At 40.7% G+C, this 20,026-nt stretch overlaps 1 protein-coding gene across 1 annotated transcript in view; it reads right to left on the bottom strand.

Moving 5' to 3' along the window:
- Positions 1-1,229: 1,229 nt before the first annotated feature.
- The window catches only part of mdga2a (MAM domain containing glycosylphosphatidylinositol anchor 2a), a 141,585-nt gene continuing 122,788 nt past the window's right edge, over positions 1,230-20,026 (bottom strand). Inside the window, exons 12-17 of the mRNA XM_042388478.1 lie at positions 17,758-17,778; positions 15,450-15,605; positions 4,483-4,653; positions 4,258-4,388; positions 2,557-2,656; positions 1,230-1,384 (exon numbers count right to left, since the gene is read on the bottom strand). Of these exons, the coding sequence (XP_042244412.1) occupies positions 1,296-1,384; positions 2,557-2,656; positions 4,258-4,388; positions 4,483-4,653; positions 15,450-15,605; positions 17,758-17,778 (668 nt within the window). The 3' untranslated portion in view covers positions 1,230-1,295. The remainder of the gene's footprint in view (positions 1,385-2,556; positions 2,657-4,257; positions 4,389-4,482; positions 4,654-15,449; positions 15,606-17,757; positions 17,779-20,026) is intronic.

Raw genomic sequence — 20,026 nt, 5'->3', positions numbered from 1 at the left:
ATCAATACAACCAGTTCACCATGATTATTGTTGTTTTCAGAGGAGACCGAACACATGAATTTTCTAAATATGAACGGATGCACGCTGATACTGAGCTGTATCTAAAGTGATTTACAGTCAACAACATACTTTTGTTTACAGTTTAAACTGTTTTTGATTGATTTTTATTTCTTATCAGTACCTCCAGTAGTTTGCAGAGCTCTTCAGTGACGTCATCATCACTGTTCACATTTGCTTTTATCTTCAACTACTTTTACACCAAAAACTTTTTTAGCAATTTTACTTTTTTCCCCCCAAAATTTCAAGTGTTTCCACTCAGATTTTTTTAAGTGGAAATTGAAAATGTGCCTAAAAACAAGTGATATTGATATTTCCTCTCACAGTGAAGACATCCTGCTCACCTGCACTTCTACATTATCCATCACATCTGTTGTATTTCTGATTCATATTCTGATGATCATATATACTGTTACCATTCTATTCTTTCTGTTCTATTTATTTTCTTCTTCTAGTTATTGTGTGTTAGTTGCATTCATTTCTTTGTTTTTGTGTTCTGATTTGTGTCAAGTGGCTGCTGTGCATTTTAATTTCCCTTTGGGATTAATAAAGTGTCCGTCTGTCTGTCTGTCAGCGCTACATGGGGTTCGTGGCTGCTACGAGTGTTTAGTTTGTTTTAATATTTGTAAACATTTTTCATGATTAAAATCCCAACTTGTCTGAACGTTCTGGACAAATTATGATTTTTCTCTTCACTGTGAAGAAATTTACTACTTTTTGAAAGGACAGTTCTTTGTTATTTGTTCTTATTCACCATTTTCTTCCTCCTCTAGTGCAACTTGACAAACTAATAAAACTACTGCCCCCTCGTAGGGAGCTTCTCCCTGGACCGCTGACTATCATTTTAGCCGACAAGATGTTTTTTTTCTCTTTTAATAGAGCTAGGCTAGCAGTTTCCCCCTGCTTCCAGTCTTTGTGCTAAGCTACGCTAACCACAAGCTGGATCTCTCTCTGTGCTGGACGGGATGAATCTGATATCCATCTACTTTAATGTCGGACTGCTCCTTTAATCCTTCTATAAATAGTTTCCTGCAACACCATCATGTGATCTTTTGACCTTTTGTGTCAGCCATCTTGGCAGGAAGTCTCTCTGTAGCTCTGACCGTATCTTTGGTAGTTGGGGGAAGTGGGGAGGGGAGGGGGGGGGGGTGTAAATGTGGAGGGGGGTGAGGGGAGGCCGGGGGAGGAGAGGTGGGGGTGAAGACTCAAAGGTGTTGGCATCCCGTAGAGAATGGGGGTCACCTCTGCCGGCCAATCACAGCCAGACTCAGAGTGACGCACAGCTGCCATATATGGGGCAATGAGGGCGGGGCGAGTGACCTTAGATCTGTGTGGGACAGAGAGAGAGAGAGAGAGAGAGAGTTTAATAAGTCAAGAGAAATTACTGCTGGTGTTTATTTCTAATTAAAGATTTAAAAACAACAATGTTTTATTTCCTGTAGTGGGGTGATGTCACAGCGTCCATTAATTTTAAATGACATCTTCTGTTTCATAAAGTCAGACAGCACACACAGACACTCATGTGATCTAAAACTGTGCTTCCAACCTGAGGTTTGGGGTCCCACAAGGGGTCGTGAGATGAATCAAACGGGTCACAAGATGATTACAAAAGAAAGAATTAATAAAAAAAACTAAATTCTGCTACACAAGCCTTTTGAGATCATATTCAAACAAGCCTTAAAGGTTTTGGACAAAATGCTGAATCGTCACCATTACCCTTACATTTTAGTTTAGTGCCGTCTGATCTTTAAGTTTGGAAAAGAGGTGATAGAACTTTTTGAAATAGGCCAACTTAAAGGAAGAGTTCACTATTTTTCAAGTTGATTTTAAACCAACAGTTAGGAGCCCAAATGAACATGAAAGCTGTTTTTTCTTGCTGTAATCATTCCTCCTGTTCATACTGACCATTAGAAGATCCCTTCATAATGACCTTACAATGGAAGTGATGGGGGACAAAATCCACAGTCCTCCTTCTGTGCAAAAAATGTATTTAAAAGTTTATCTGAAGCTAATATGAAGCTTCAGCGTCCAAATGAGTCAAATTAAGTAGATATCTTTCAACATTACAGTCTTTTTAGTGCCAAAGTTCCTCTTTTGACTGCATCAGTGTAGCAGTAAGAAGTTCATTCAGCCTTTAAGTGAACCAAAATCCCAACTTTTATAACACCTTAAATTGATGATTAAATCACATTGAAATGAATGTGTAAATTAAGGCTGAAGTCATTTACCTCTTAGATCAGAGATGAAGATGTTCAGTTGCCTTCTCACATTAATGGACAAGTTAAAAGACATCTGTTCCCCAAACACACTGATTATAAGAATTTGTGCGAGTTTTTTTAAGGTATTAGGTTTGTTTTCAGGGTTAAATTAAGGATTTATTTTTTATAGTGTAGGTTCATAATTTTAAGAAAGTTTAACACTATTAAAAGAGCTGTCACAGCATGTCTGTGGTCTGCATTTCATTCAGCAGGTGTATTATCACAGTGTGAGTGGACTCACTGTTGGGTGGAGGGTCTTTACATTCCCCCTCCTCAATGGTGACATCATCGATGGCGATATCTCCCTCGATACCAGCGCCTCGGACTCCTTCCATCACCATCTAACACAGGCAGGAAGAAACAGAAAACTAAGAGACACAGAAAGCTGAAGGGGAGGCAAACTTTCCATCTCATTTCATTAAAACCATTTTCTGATATTAACAGCGGAGTTGATGTTCAGAGCTAAAGGACAGACTGAAAGATACAGACTCAGCAGGTGGCATCAGGAGAAGAAGAACCAAGAGTTAGCATATCGCTGGCTAACTACATTATGTTGTGGGGTAACAGGTGAAATTAGAAAATGTTCATGACAAACACATCCAATGTGTGAGAGCCTTTCTTGGATGATACTTGCTAACGTTAGTCGAGGCTAATGTTAGTTGAGGCTAACGTTAGTTGAGGCTAATGTTATCAGCTCTGACCTCATTTTTACTAGAGTTGGGAAAGTTTTCCTGAGATATCTTTGTCAAACTTGTCAGTTAATCCTCGTCCTCAAATAATTTTCTCTTGTAAAAGTGAAACATGTTTTTTTGAAAATACATCTAAACTCTATAAAAAAATCACACATACCTGGATGTACAATCTAAACACTCAAATAACAGTCTGATATTATGTTTTTCCTTACTGTACTATCATAAACTAACTGCCTACCTGTGGTCTGTACCTGTAGTACAGTGGGTGTGGCCTGTACCTGTAGTAAAGTGGGTGTGGTCTGTACCTGTAGTACAGTGGGTGTGGCCTGTACCTGTAGTAAAGTGGGTGTGGCCTGTACCTGTAGTAAAGTGGGTGTGGTCTGTACCTGTAGTAAAGTGGGTGTGGTCTGTACCTGTAGTAAAGTGGGTGTGGCCTGTACCTGTAGTACAGTGGGTGTGACCTGTACCTGTGGTAAAGTGGGTGTGGTCTGTACCTGTAGTAAAGTGGGTGTGGTCTGTACCTGTAGTAAAGTGGGTGTGGCCTGTACCTGTAGTACAGTGGGTGTGGTCTGTACCTGTAGTAAAGTGGGTGTGGTCTGTACCTGTAGTAAAGTGGGTGTGGCCTGTACCTGTAGTAAAGTGGGTGTGGCCTGTACCTGTAGTACAGTGGGTGTGACCTGTACCTGTGGTAAAGTGGGTGTGGTCTGTACCTGTAGTAAAGTGGGTGTGGTCTGTACCTGTAGTAAAGTGGGTGTGGCCTGTACCTGTAGTACAGTGGGTGTGGTCTGTACCTGTAGTAAAGTGGGTGTGGTCTGTACCTGTAGTAAAGTGGGTGTGGCCTGTACCTGTAGTACAGTGGGTGTGACCTGTACCTGTGGTAAAGTGGGTGTGGTCTGTACCTGTAGTACAGTGGGTGTGGCCTGTACCTGTAGTACAGTGGGTGTGGTCTGTACCTGTAGTAAAGTGGGTGTGGTCTGTACCTGTGGTAAAGTGGGTGTAGCCTGTACCTGTAGTAAAGTGGGTGTGGTCTGTACCTGTAGTAAAGTGGGTGTGGTCTGTACCTGTGGTAAAGTGGGTGTGGTCTGTACCTTTGGTAAAGTGGGTGTGGTCTGTACCTTTGGTAAAGTGGGTGTGATCTGTACCTGTAGTAAAGTGGGTGTGGTCTGTACCTGTAGTAAAGTGGGTGTGGGCTGTACCTGTAGTAAAGTGGGTGTAGCCTGTACCTGTAGTAAAGTGGGTGTGGTCTGTACCTGGAAGGCTGTGTTGGGGTGGATGTTGACCTTGGCTTGCCGCCAGCGGTCTCCTTGGTTACCAGCCAGACTCCAGACTGAGGTGTCCGTCACCGTCTGACCTTTCTGACGCAGGAACACGTTAAGAGCTCCTGCAGGACAAAAACAACAGGTATCAGGTATTTTATTAACACCAACCAATCACAGCCGGACCCTCAGACAGACGTCACCGTGCTGCAGTCTCACCTATGTGTTTCCCGTACATGTGGTAGTAGAAGGCGAAGCAGTAGGTGGGGTTGGTGGAGACGCTGCCGGAGGAGGAGGAGCTCTTGGAGCCCATGTTGAAGGTGGGCGACAGCAGCCGGGCTTTGTCTCCCTCCAGCCTCGGCCTCGACGTCTCGATGTACATGTAGAAACCTGTGAGCGGTCAGATCAGAAGGTAATACATCAACAAATCATTATTGTGACATGTTCTTTTTATTTTCATTATAACTGAATCTTACTGGAGTTCATTTTGTTTCATTATAGAATTTTTTATTTCAAAATTATCTTTTCAAAAATTATGACAGTTAAGTTGCCAATCCCCGCCCCCTCACTCCTCAGCCAATCACATGCCTTTTAGCCTGTTAGCTCGACAACAAAGCAGAAGCGAGTCTGAATCAACAGACTAGCTTCTGTACAAAATAAATACCACAAATACACAAAAACTGACCTCATTTTTTAAGCTACACGGTCACTTTACTGTCATGAAAAGTAATAAATTATTAGTGTCATATAGAAATAATGCCATGATGAAATAAAAACAGATTTATTAAATAAATTGAAATAAAATCTTCTAATTAAATTACAAATGTACTCAAATGAAATATGAAAATAACCAGACGAGGAGTCCACAGCTGTGCTAGAGGCTCAGCAGTGATTTGAGCTAAATGCTAACGTCAGCATGCTAACGTCAGCATGCTAACGTCAGCATGCTAACATCCTAGATTAGCGTTACTTTTCATTAAATTGGACCTCCTGAGCTGTAAGGCAAGGTTAGTTTATTTATATTGCATAAAACTGCACCAATTAATTGATAAATTGATTAGTTGCCGACTATCAAATTAATTGCCAACTATTTTGATCGTTTTTATCACTTTAAGTCACAGTTTAGGAAAAAATATCAAAATTCTCTCATTCCAGCCTCTCAAATGTGAATATTTTCTGGTTTCTTTAGTTTCTATGACAGTAAACTGAATATCTTTTAGTTGTGGAACAGTTATGGACCAAACTACTAATAAAATAATTGAGAAAACAATCTTCAGATTAATCAATAATGAAAATAATCATTAGTTGTAGGTCTAGTATAGCAGCTTTCAACACCAAGACCATTCAAAATGCTTTAGATAAAATATTTAAAAAAAGGCATCGTGGGAGCCATTTGGAGCCATTTTCAGTTGTATATATTTGTCTTATTTACGTTTACACCTCCGACCACCAGGCGGCGCCTCCTTGTTTTGGGTAATTGTGGGTGAGGTGGATCAGCTTCAGGTGTTGCTGATGTGTGTCAGAGGTAAACAGTTTCTGAATGTGCCTAATTATTGTGTGTTTACATATTTGTGGACAATCCTGGAACAGCATTTATTACTGGAAGAAGTAGCAGCAGCCTCTCAGCGGCTGTTTAAGGGCAGCAAATAGTCCAGAAAATAAACACAGTGCAACCTTAAAAAAAAAACACATAAAAATATGAATTTAAAGGAGGAACATAAGAAAACAGCTGTTGATTTACAGTAAAAATGACAGTCGGTAGTGCACAGAGTCAGAGCAGCAGCAGCGCAAACAAATCCACCTCCGGCTCATCCAGCAGAAAAAAACAAAACAATCCTCACAAATTAAATTGTACATGAGTGTAGAAAACACACACGCACGCATGTTTCCTGTTTGAAAGCGGATTTAAAAACCGTTTACCCCGAGGCTCACTTTAATGAGATTCTGCAGCAGAGTTGAAACCTCGTAGAAGAAAACGAGCAGCAGCAGCAGCAGCAGAAGAAGAAGAAGAGGAAGAAGAAGAACGGAGGAAAAAACAACAGCCGCTGTCACACATCAGCTGTACATATGTAGAGATATTTTAACCTGTGTTTACTCAGGGATTAAACTCTCAGCGTGCACAGATCCTTTTTCTATTTTTATTATCGTACAGTTAATCCTGTAAATGCTGCCCGGCTCAGCAGCACTACGACAATCCCGCAGACTTTCCTCTTCCTCATCTTTCCTCATCGTCCTTATTTTAAACTTTCAGAATCTGATTTTGCCAGAATGAAAACATTAATTATATGAACTAAAACGTCCCCTTATTAGATTACATTAGACTGAATAAATGTTTGCATATACTATATACACTATACACACACACTGTTGTTTTTATTTATTTATTATATACAGAAATGTTTTAACCATGTAAATCACTTTGTAACTGTTTTGAAAAGTGCTGTATAAATAAAGTTTATTTTAATCTTTGTTTTTATTGATATTTGTGTCAAACATTTTGTCACAGCAGGAAAGTTATGAGACATTTCTTTAAACTCTTCATCTCCACAGATAAATAAATGACACAAACAAAACTGACACTAATAATTAACACTACAGTATAAAATGTAGCTTTGCCAGCATATATTCAGAGACTAAACGCAATAAAATATATATATAAAAAAAAGAGAAATCTATCAGAAATAATACAAGTTATGTCCGTATATTGACAGTGGACGTTATCTGTCCACATCTCCTTCATAAACATAACGAGCTCCATGTTTTCAGGAGTCTGAATATGACTCGTTTATATCCTGCAGCTGTTGACATGAGTTCATTAGTGCTCAAATATTGCTGATAAATTTCTGATCTTTTTATTTCATTTAATTTTTTTTATTGTGTTGTTTGTCTACTGGTTCTGATTCTATGTTGGTAAAAATATGTTTTTTAATAAGTAAATGCTGTTGTGCACATTATCATTATTTTTTGTGCAAACAAAATAAAACATATCTGTGAGCTGTTTTGTAAATATGTGTGTTTTCAGCAGGAGCCAATAAGCTTGGAGATATTTCCTCTAAATTCAGGATAAACCAGACCTGATGTGCGTGCCAAATTTGGTGAGTTTTTGAGCATGTTTAGGGGGTCAAATTAAGGATTGAAGTGGCGTATTAATAAAGAATAATAATAAAGAAACAAACACACGAAAAACAATAGGGTCTTCGCCCTTTGGGCTCAGGCCCTAATTATTTAAATGTGTTGTTGTAGTTTGGACAGTAAACGTCCTCCTGTGCGTCTGTCCCCCGTACCTCGGGGGGGGGGGGGGGGGGGGGGGGGGGGGTGTGTGATGACCAGGTGTTGACAGCCAATCACGTTTCATTATTTAGCCTCTTCCTGCCTGGTGGAGCTGCAGCGAGACGCAAACTGGCTGCAGGACGTTTACGTTTCAAGTTCTTCCAACACGTTTATCAGGATTCACATGTATGAGAGTTACTGTAATGTAAATACTGTTCATTTAAACATACCAGTCATAATCAAAGGAGGGAAAGCTCTGATATATCTGCAGTAAAAGTCTCATTCATGTCTCTCATTGGTCAGCTTTACATCCACATGCAGCGCAAATATTAAACCAAATTTCAGAAAACTGAAACTGTTTGTTTCCATCCACGACTGTTTAGTGAATATTAATTAATAGTTCTCCTAAAAAAAGCAGAAAAAGAAGAAGACGTAATGAACAGAGCGACAGTCAGAAGCGAAGGCGACGTGACATCACATCCTGGTGATGGAGAGCATGATGACGTCACAGCTTCCTGCTGTTGGAGGCGTTTTGATAACAGACACGTACTGGACGCCGCCCACAGTGAAAGACGTCTGCCGCCATGTTTGTTCTCTCCAGTGAGGCAGAAGCTTCAGGGACGTTTAAAGTCACATGTTTCTAGAGCTGTAAGTCTGCTGGTCGATTGGTCGATCGATATGCTCTCGACTAAATTCTCATTGGTCGAATAATCTCTGTGTTATTTTCATAAGGAGAAAAGTGCTACATCAGCAGCTTTCCAGGATTAATCCATTATTTCCTGCGGCGGGAGGGACAGACTAACAAATTACCTGTGAAAACAACGGGGGTGTATTCAAAACACCCCCGTTGTTTTCAAAACTTTGAACTCGCCCAACCTGATGGAGCCTGCTGGGTCTAACTGTACTCAACGCTTACTGAACGTTTACTGAATCTGTGTTTCTCCATAATGACACAATGATTTGGGAGTCTCTGTGCAGCGCTGTTCTGGTACGTGAGTCAACCTCTGTCGTTGCCTGGGAAACCACTGGTCGCATGGCTCCGCGAGGGACAGAGAAGTGACGGTGGATGCGAGCGGAGCAGAGGAAAAGATTAGTAGTAAGTTGTCAGTCTGGCAGTAAATGTACAGCACAGACTACAGTGTGTCAGTTAATAAATGCTAAAAAGTCACGTCTGTTGTTTCCCCAACTGCTGGAAAAGTGAAGGAGGTTAGCTCTAAAGTTAGCAACAATGGGTTAGCATAACCTGAAGACACAAAACAGAGAAATACAGAACAGAGAAATGTGTGCACTCTGTCCCGTTACACCCCCCCCCCACGCGACTAATCGATTAGTTGAAGATTATGTCAGATTTTAGTCGACCAAGATTTTCTTTGGTTGACTGCAGCCCTACATGTTTCCTGTATGACATCATTTATTCACTAAATCTTTTTTCCATTTTGCTTTTATTGATACGTCAACGTTTCCACCTCATCCAGGTTTAAGATGTCGTGCTGATCTTATAGAGATTCCTTTTACTTCAGTAAAGGATCTGAGTATTTCTTCTTCTCCTCTGATGGATTCTTCTTCATGTATAATAAGTTGAACATCTGTTTCAAAATGGCGGCTCTAGAAAGACGCCTTCACTCTCTCTGTCTCTGACTACAAACCCTGACGCTGAGTTTTAACGTTTTAGATCTCAGCTGTCAGACTGAAATATCTCAACGTGACGTCTGACTGTTTCTTCATACCCGGAGTGTTAAAAAGTAAATTAACAAAACAAAACTCTTCACTCTGAGCTGTCATCATTTTCTACAAAACTATCTTTGCTGCGGGACAGATGCTGAAGTTATCTTTGTTTAACTGAAGACACTTTGGACAGTTTGACAGGCCGGCTTACTACGCCTACTTACATATCCGGTGTCAGTGTTGACAGTACAAAGATTATTCAGTCAGAAGTTTCTCTTTGTAATCAGGCTGTGAAAGTCTGTCTGACGCTCAGTTGATAGTCAGTTTGTATTTTTGACACGCTGCTTTTTCCTGATAACGTTCCTCCGTCTGTTCGGAGGGAGAAATGCCAAAACCGCACTGGAGAATGTGACACTTCAGCAGAGATCGTTCCAGTGATGAAGTCGCCCTCAGGCAGCCATATTGGAGGTCTTAACTCCGTCTGTCTGCTTCTGACTGACGTCTTTAGTTTTGACTCTGATGGAAGCATTTTAGCTCAAACTGCCTTCAGATACTTGATTTCACAAAACACAAGACTGCAGACACTCAGTTCTGATGTACAATTAAAACGGTCAAGAGTGAAAAACACACACAAGCTTGTGGCGGCACTGATTCCCCTTGAACACAGATGTTCTGTAAGAAGTCGGAAAACCAGCTGCCAGCTGCATGAAGAAATTAAAAAAACAAATAATATTCACTTGGAGAAACCTCACAAGAGGGTGAACTACGAAGTGAGATTAGTGGGTTAGCGAGGTGTGTCGAGCCTGCAGGGTGTTTGATGTCACGAAGGTGTCTCTGTGTTAACCTGCTACATCACCATGGTAACTCTCTTTTAACCTGCTACATCACCATGGTAACTCTCTGTGTTAACCTGCTACATCACCATGGTAACTATCTGTTAACCTGCTACATCACTATGGTAACTCTCTGTGTTAACCTGCTACATCACCATGGTAACTCTCTGTGTTAACCTGCTACATCACCATGGTAACTCTCTTTTAACCTGCTACATCACCATGGTAACTCTCTTTTAACCTGCTACATCACCATGGTAACTATCTGTTAACCTGCTACATCACCATGGTAACTATCTGTTAACCTGCTACATCACTATGGTAACTCTCTGTTAACCTGCTACATCACCATGGTAACTCTCTGTTAACCTGCTACATCACCATGGTAACTCTCTGTGTTAACCTGCTACATCACCATGGTAACTTATACTGCAAACTTAACCTGGTCCGCAGCAGGTTATGTTTCGAGTTTCGGCTTAAATCGGCAATAAATTTTGAATTTACAGCAGTTTTCTGCCAGCGTTCCTCTCTCGCCTTATTTGCAGCAACCGTGTTGCTTTTTGCTGTGATAATGTGTTTATATTCTTCATATCTCTCCGTTATAATGATCTGTTCCTCCTGACTGAAGCAGGCGGCTCATGATTGGTCCATTTTGTGCTGGAAAAGAGTCAAATGACGCCAAACGCCCCCTTTTATGGGGACGCACACAGAGCCTGAAGCAGAAAGCCTGAGTTAACAAAGAAAGTTCATATCCACCGTCATGAAACTTATCTTATCTCTGATCGGGAATTCAGGGTTTGTAGAGCCAGAACACACAAAGAAAGTCTGGATATGTTGAACTTGCTTTGGAGTAAAACCCCTCAGGTGTTGCACAATGGGACACGTCCCCTCAATGAAATAATGCCTCTTTAATGTGTATAAAAAATAAAGCCTGCAGGTGTTCAGGCTATCGTGGGGCACTAAAAAACCAATGCAGGACACTTGGGTTATGTTGTGTTATTCTCTTTAAAGGTCCCCTCACATCAGAAAGAAAAATACCAGAAAGAAGACACCAAAGGGTCTGAACAGACCAGAGTTTCTGTCTAACAATCTTTTCAAATGAGGTCTGCAGCCAGTGGAGGAAGGAACAGAGTGACCACGGCGTGCAGTTTCTCTCCTCTCTTAAACCTCAGAAAAAGGGCGTCATCACATCCCGATTGGTCGAGAGGGGAATGAACCCAGCTGCTCTCAATCACCAGCTGGGAGCCAGTCCTCCCACTCTGCACACAGGTGATCTGCATAAACCCTCCAATCAACCCAGACATGCAACTATCTGAATTCAGAATGGGGAGACAGAGAAATGATAGCAAGTCCCACTAATGGGTGACTGCTACCAGCTTCCACTGTGGTCTCTGTTAACACTGACGGCTTCGTCTCTACTTGTTGTTTTCAGATATTTTGTGGCAGTTAACAACAACACATTACACCTGCAGAAAACCGCTGTTTAATCAGTAATTATATTCATTTACTGGTCTTTTTATTGGGTGAGAAGCTTTTATTGGAATGAAAAGGAACCAACTTGGAGTATGATAACCTGCCGTGTGTGTGTGTGTGTGTGTGTGTGTGTGTGCAGACCAAGCGGCAACCTCCGGGGCTGTAAAATGAAGCCAAAAACTACAGTTCCTTGAACGACCACTTGAAGCTCCAAAAGCGAGTCAATCCCCATAGACCCCCATGTTAAAATGTCCAACTTTACAGCAGAAATAAACATGTTTACAGTCTGGTACAAACAACGGTTTTGGTCTCTGTAGCTAATTTCTTCTTTCATGACAACTGTACGGGGGTGAATTTTTTTATAACTCACCTGTTTAAATTTAATTAAGCTGTAAAGTTCTGCATAATGAAGGACATGGCTGCTTTGAGTGACAGGTCCGCCAGCCGCTAGTTGGCTTGTTTCAGCCGTTCGGCCCGCCTCTTTGCCCATTTTTGATTGGCTGGGAGTTAGGCAGCGTCACGCACTGCCAAGATGGCGACGGCCGGAGCGGCTCGCTTTGAGCTTTAAAACCGCTCTTCAGAAACCAACGGGTGACGTCACGGTAACTACGACCACAGTCTATGGTGCAGACCAGTATGCAGTGGTGGAGGAAGTATTCACATCCTTTACTTAAGTAAAAGTATCAATGTAAAAATATTCGGTTACACATAAACGTCCTGCATCTAAATCCTACTTCAGTAAAAGTATATAAGTATTATTAGCTAAATTTACATAAAGTACTAAAGTAAAAGTACTTGCTTAGCAGAAAATCAGGCTGTGATTGACATGTTAAATAAATGTAACAAAGTAAATTATTAATCCTGATGAGTCGGTGCTTTAGCAGCGTCTTACTGCTGCAGCTGGAGCAGATAAATCTGAGATGATCCATCAGGTAGAAACAAAGTTCTGATTCATAAATCTGGATTCATTTTCACAACTTTAATCTTTAATTTTTGCTTTTTTTTGAAATATTGGAGAATTTGACCTCTTTGGGCCTCAAACTACTTGAAACCATGTGAGAAGTTTAGAAGGAAAATGTCTCTTTGGTTGTTAACCACTGTAAACAACATCTAGTTTAATCTTTAAAGAAGCAGTTTCATTATATTTCATGTAAAACTTTAATATGAAACGTAATTAAAGCTGTCAAATAAATGTAGAGGAGTATAAAGTATTCAGTTGGTCTCTGCTAGATGCCACTAAATCTTACATTTTATAAAGATTAACACTGATTATCATGATTTGTTCATGTCTTCATGTGTCGACAGATGACTGTAGTGTTTTCTGGATGTTGTCTTGATGTTTTGGACGGTGGATGTTGTTGCAGTTTGTCTTCTGTTTGTAGTTTTTACTGGTTTCAGAGCGTCTCTCTGCAGGACTGCAGCTGGTTAACGCTGACACATTTACAGAAATGCTGATTAATGCGTGTTGTGTCCTTATAAATAAATGTTGTAATTAAATAAAGTGAATATGAGTCGTTGCTGTGCTAACCATCCTTCTTTCTCTCGTCCTCGTTTCCTGTCATCATTCCACCGGCGGCGTCTAATAAAAGCATAATAATATGCTCATAAAGTGACAAACAGGATTTCTGTCTCTACACATCTGTCATTAAGATTTTATGATGTATAAGAATAGTTTGCACATGATAAAATTATTACCCAAAGTCCTTAAATAGGACAGAAGAACACTTTCAACCACTTGTGCATGTGTATTATTTTCCTCCCAGTAAAACGAGTTTATTTCTGTCAGTTTTGAGCACATTTATCCTCCCTGAGCGTCGTACAGTAGAAACAAACAGTGTGTCCATCAACCTGCTCTCATTCAGTCAGCGGAGGACTCGGCTCCTCGGGCTGATCCGCCGCTGCTTTTATTCTCAGCCTCTTATCGTGTTCGGGGTGGGCGACGCCCGTCCCGAACGGCACGCATCATCATCGGCGGCGGCGGTTCGATCCCCGTCTCATCGGTGCAGAACTGCTGATTAACATTCAGAATGTGCTGTCAAGCTTTTAAGCCCTCGAGCTCTGCCTTCGCTGTCAGCGCTGCAGGCGGCAGGACGACAAAAAACACAACAAATAAAAAAACTCACACAGAGAGACGCGGCGAGCGAGCAGGACGCCGTGAAGGAGACGAGACGTCTGCTGCTGAAGGACAGATCTGTAAACGTGTCTCCTGTCTGCTCTCTTCTTCCCCCCAAAAAACTTAGATGTATAAATAAAAATCAGAGTTTTGGCAGTTTTTAAGCTGCTGTAAAGTGTTTTTCTTTATTAACTCACTGAAGGCCTGTTAAAGGTTTCAGTCCCAGAGTAACGCTGGCTTTCAGTTACTGTTTCAGTGGAGCATCACATTTACATCAATATCTCTACATATAAATGTATTAAAATGAACAGATCAGTCTGTTTTATTTGATTAAGCTACAGTTTGGATATTTATAGAACATAATTAGCTGCATCTCTCTGTTAATAAGGTTATTTTTTCTTGAGAGAAAGTTTGTTAGTGGAGCTTTGAGTTGAGTTTGAGCTGCTGGTTGAAGTGCAGATGATGGTTTGACTGGGACTCGTCCTCCAGAGTTTGGACTCCCGAGTTGAACCTGCCGAGTCTGAACTTGACCTACTTTGAAGCTGTTAGAGCTGTTAGAGTTCACTGCAGCTGTTGTCATGTGTTGTGTTATGTAGGTATTGTGATGCAGATGTTAACCCACAGTTGGGTTCACAGAGAATAGACTTAAAATATCTAAAAACAACTAGACCTATGTTATATATGTTGTTGAGTTGTGTACTTACATTATCCCAAATGTTTCCAACAATGTTCAAACTCAGAGAAATCTGTAATTTAATCAAAGTAACGGACCGTTTCATTTGGTCGCCTGTCGATGGCGTCATACCTCCTCTACCAAAGAGTAAACACGCACCAGATGCATACGGCGGCGCTGTGTTTGTCCGCTACAATGGCGTCTACCAAAGAGTAACTTACACACATACAAGATAATACATCGGCGTTGTGGTTGTTCCACACAAACTGTTATAAATGGACTTTTATTCAGTTTTAAGACACATTTTCATGATAAATTTAGGTGGTTTTTAACTATATCTTTTAGCCGGAAGAAGGATTTTAGTCATTGGACGTCTGGATCTTAAGTTATCAGAGAAATAAACTGGACAAACGTTAGCAGCAGCTCGGCTAACAGCCCCTCCAGGAAGTCCGGTGGTCACCAAACATCGTCAGAGAAATATTGATTTTTTAGGTGAAACAGCTTTAATTAGTATTTTTAATGATTTTAATCTCCGGGTCCGTTTGTTCTGGAGAGGAGGAGACCTCTGCGGGTAAAAACATCCTGAATGATGAACACTGGAGTAATCCTATCCCGGTGAAGCTGGTTATTTAACAACAAAGACAACAACTCCCATGATCCCTTGCTACTTCACACCGTCATCACACTCCGTCTTTTGTTATTGTTTTGATTGAGACGCCTAGCGGCTGAAATTACATATTGTGTGTTTAAACTGGTATCATACTGATATCAACACAGTAATTATCATCATGAGAAACTGAGGCCATATTTACCCTTTCAGAGTGCGTGCCTGTGTGTGTGTGTGTGTGTGCGTGTGTGTGCGTGTGTATGTGTGTGTGTGTGCGTGTGTATGTGCGTGTGTGTGTGTGCGTGCATGTGTGTGTGTGTGTGTGCATGTGTGTGTGTGCATGTGTGTGCATGTGTGTGTGTGTGTGTGCATGTGTGTGTGTGTGCGTGTGTGTGCGTGCGTGTGTGTGTGTGTGTGTGCGTGTGTGTGTGCGTGTGTGTGTGTGTGTGTTTGTGTGCGTGTGTGTGTGTGTGCGTGCGTGCGTGTGTGCGTGCATGTGTGTGTGTGTGTGTGCGTGTGTGTGTGTGTGTGTGTGTGTGCGCGTGTGTGTACCCTGCTTGGAGCCCGTGTGGTCGGAGCTCGGTCCGGTGTTCGGGGTGTATTTGGTGTCTCGTGTGGCGGCGCTGTGACGCGTCCAATCAAACTCTTCTGTTTTGTCCTGAGAGAACAAACACAACGCCTCGTCCTCGAAACCACACTGGAACTCCCCTGAAAAACACGAAAACACACAAATATACAAAATTATACAACAGAATCAACATGATAAAATATGATGAACTAAACCTTTCACTGTTAAAGTTAAAGCTGTACAATGAGAGCTCTCTGCTGGTAAATAAAACGTGTTGATTTGTGAGGATTATTTCTTGGAACAAAGTATGACATCATCTTTATGTTACTTTATTGATCAGACACCAAATACAGAACTTCAACTGGAAATTCACCGTTTGAACCTGAGCAGAGCGAAACGTCTGTTCTGGAGGAGTTTTCATCATGTGTTGCTTCATAATATCTTCATCAATACTGTTTGTTTATTCATTTCAGTCACAGTGAAAAGTATAAAGTTTGTAAATAATAAAAAAAGAAAGTAATAAACCCAGAATATAAATAGTTATCATGTCCTGTTTGGACTTTATCTGTTATTTTTGGACTCTTTGTGTTTTTGTTCTCTTGAGTTTTCAGTGTTGCATTTATGTTGCCTGGTTTTAGTTTTTGCTGTGTTTCCCTTGTGTTTATGTGCTCCTCCTCTCACCTGCCCTGCATCCCAGTTTACCTGCTCCCAGTGTCTTCCCCAGTTTACCTGCTCCCAGTGTCTTCCCCAGTTTATCTGCTCCCAGTGTCTTCCCCAGTTTACCTGCTCCCAGTCTGCCCGTGTGTTGTGTCACCTGTTGTCTGTTTACTTTAGTTCCTGTTTTATTATGAAATATTTTCTCCTTGTGTCTTGTCACCTTTACTTCCTGTGTTTAGTTTGCAATCACACGCTGTGTATTTGTAGTCCAGTTTTCAGTTCGGTCTGTGTCGAGTCGTCTGTTCCTGTGTCTCCTGTGACTTTTGAATCAATCCGTTAAATATTCTGCATCGTCTCCTGCCTGCCGTCTCTTGTGTTTGGGTCCACCTGCTCCACTTCACCATCCTGACAACAGTAACTAGATTTACAAGCAGGTCCAGGAGGGACAAGCTGACGCCTCCAACTGGTCCACGTAAAAACTACATTTATACACGACTGAATAGTTCTGCCGACTGTGTTCGGGATGAACGTAATTCCTGGATTATGTTTTCTTTCAGTTCAGGAAGTTTTACTGCGCAGGAATCGAAGGGACAAAAAACTTCAGAGGTTCAGATTAGAGAAGGTTGTATTTTTGTTAATTTTTAAAAAGTAAACACTTCCTGTCTCGCTTCAATATTTCGCCTCAACAGAACCATAAAAATGTTAATCATGCTTCAGTTGCCACAAATAGACATGTGAGTGATGTCATACTGATGAAATGTTTTGCTGATGTGTTCAGTATGAATGTTATACAAATTTGCACGTACGTATATATTAAAATGTTTAGTTTTAATGTTGATGAACCCTTTCATGCATAGCGGTCACTACAGCGAACAGCTGTTCTTATATATACATGGGGTTTTAATGGTATAGTTGCACATCAGCCAACACACTGGACTCTAATGTGTCGTCCCAGACGCTGCCATCCACTGGTCAGCCTTTGTAAGTGCAACACAAATTTCTCAAAACCAAGATGGCCGCCTGCCGGCTGGAAATGCTCCTCAGCTCAGGAACATCTCGCCGATCCTTCTATAGTAACAGACCCTTGCAGGTAAATAACATTTTGTTACATCAAGTAACAACTAAGGAGTAATACAACTGTTAAAATTTCCAAGTATTGATTTTAAGTTGGGAGAAAATGACAATTAATCATCTGTCCACTAAGTTCAAATATTTTTTTTTCATGCCTAAAGAGGAATAAAAACACTTAGCTTGACTGAGGTTATCATAATTCATGCATGAAAGGCTTAAAAATGTAAACAGAGCAGCATTAAGGCAGCAAATCAGTGTTTTATAAATGTAATATTGGGCCGTCATTTTAAAACAATTTCATGATGTCACACCGCCAACTAGCGGCCTCTCTGAGACTACACAGTTTAAAGAGACAGGAGCACGAGATCTGGGACAGTAAAGTATATTACATATATATCTATAATATGTATATATTAAAAGATAAATGTTGTTTTTTCCCCACATTTGGTAATCCAAACTGGAGAACATACTGGATGTATGAACCCAATAAGGTGACATCTGAATGATGAACAGGTGAGGTGAGAGTGTGAATGAGTGTCGGCAGGTGGACGGGTCGGTACTTACTGAGATGTGGGTTAACAGGAGCTGCGGAGGGACAAAAAACAAGAACTTTGTTAGATCATCAATAACAGTTCTCCACAGGAAACATGTTGATCAGGTTGGAACATGAGCAGAACCTTTATGATGGTGGACAGAAACAGGAGAAGATGTTTGACTTTGAGGAAACGCCGTTCAGGTGATAAAACAGGAAGCAGAAGATTTGTTTCAGTTTCAAACAGGAAGCAGAAAAGTGAAACATCGACAGTTCAGACTCAGCAGACGGTTTGACTCAGTCAGCTGTTTTTAATCTGATTTTCAGAGTGAAAGGTAATTACACCACATGTCTCACACACACACACATACACACACACACACACACACACACACACGGTGCAGCTGTTGGAAACATGACTGTGTGAACAGCTGCTGCGTCGCTTGGCAACAAGCTCGTTATCAACCAGCACTAATTGATGACCTCTGTGTGCTGTCTGACTGTGTTTCTACATTTACATACTTATATACAGTTGATACATCTGTAGGTTGACTAACAACAACCTGTGCATGAAGACGATGACGTCCTCGTTCGTACGTTTTACCATAAATCAAACAGACAGAACTCCCAACGTTAGTCCACAGCTGTCAGTGGACAGCAGCACTGGCAAGACAACCAGAACATCCGTCAGTATGCAGGATGAAGTGAGTTAAAGATACAACACGGCAGCAGAGTCATGAATTATACAGTTAGGTCTTATCAAGCAAAAACCGTCTTCTCTACCTTCAGGAAATGGTTTTTCATTTACTGAAACGAATCTGTTCCATCTCAGCAATAGAAATCCTGAAACATGGAGACGATGGAGACTTCCAGGTTAGTTATATTCATTTTTTTTAGCTGCAACCATGTCTGCTTTTTTGTGGGGAGGGAAGGGCCCTCGTCCTGTCAGAGCAGCCAAATATTGCCAAATTACAATCTGGCTGAATATTTATTTCATACGGTTTGGAAAAACCAATTAAATATGTCAAACCAGAAGTGACCTGGTACTGGACCAGAGCCAGAATAAGTGTGGTGTTGATCCTTCGGCAGCAGCACATCTATCACACACGGGAGAAACTGATTCAAATATCTCAGTAATGCAGTCTGTGTAAGACGATGTAGAAGTGATAGAACAGCTCTGTATACTGGACAGGTCTCCATCTTTAATCCCGCCTACAAACCATCTCACTGCCAAAACCTCCTGGCTGGAACCTGCCGTGTAGAATTTACATATCGATGGCCGAAGAGCAAAACCTGCGATCTGAAAAATGCACTTTTTTTTTTTTTTATACTTTATTTTATTGTCATTGTGGCATTTCACACATTTTCCTTATGTTGTACAGCCCATGTAATGATGACAATACATTTTTTTAATGATATATATAAATAATGTGTGTGGGTGTGTCACCTGGTGATACATCATACAATAAATTATACAATAAATTAAAATAATAAATAAATAAATAATGACAATTTTACAGCACTGACTTTGATTATATAATGTTGTAGTAATTCTGAATTAATAGAAAAACGTCTTTGATCCCAGTTCATATTTGAGAATCTACTTGAAGTATTCCATAAATCCAGAGTTTATTCTTCTATCAGAAAAATGCACTTTTTTGAGAAAACTAAAAAAAACTTGTTTTCTTGCAGAATGCTATTTGTTAAGGATACCCAATACATAACACACTGTTTTTGGACTATATTACTATATTATGTGGTATTATTTACAGTATGTTTGTATAGTTATTATGATATTGTTAACACATAATATAGTAACATGAAACTAACAGAAACGTCATATTTCCATCATGTTTTGCATCGTTTGAACTTTGACTCTTCTGCGACGGTTTAATGGCGCCGACTGGATAATTCACTACATTTTCTTTTGATGTTTTTTCCTGGAAATTTGATTAAAATTACATTTGTTTACAGTTATATTACATTTGGATGGAAACATGAAAACCTAAACCTGCGGTGTTCCTGCAGAAGTGCAAAAGAAAAACAAGTTCACAGCCTCCAAATATGTTAATTTACAGTTTCACTTCAGAGACTTCATGACCTTTAACAGCTGTGTGTGAAGACAACAGCCTACAGCACTAACACACACACACACTAACACACACACACACACACACACACACACACACACACTAACACACACACATGCACACACACACACACACACACACACACACACACACACACACACACACACACTAACACATACACATGCACACACACACACACACACACACACAC

The sequence above is a fragment of the Thunnus maccoyii genome, chromosome 16 (genome assembly GCF_910596095.1).
Source record: "Thunnus maccoyii chromosome 16, fThuMac1.1, whole genome shotgun sequence".
NCBI lineage: Eukaryota > Metazoa > Chordata > Actinopteri > Scombriformes > Scombridae > Thunnus > Thunnus maccoyii.
The sequence above is the reverse complement of the archived record's forward strand: the minus strand, read 5'-3'. Positions and strand labels throughout refer to the sequence as shown.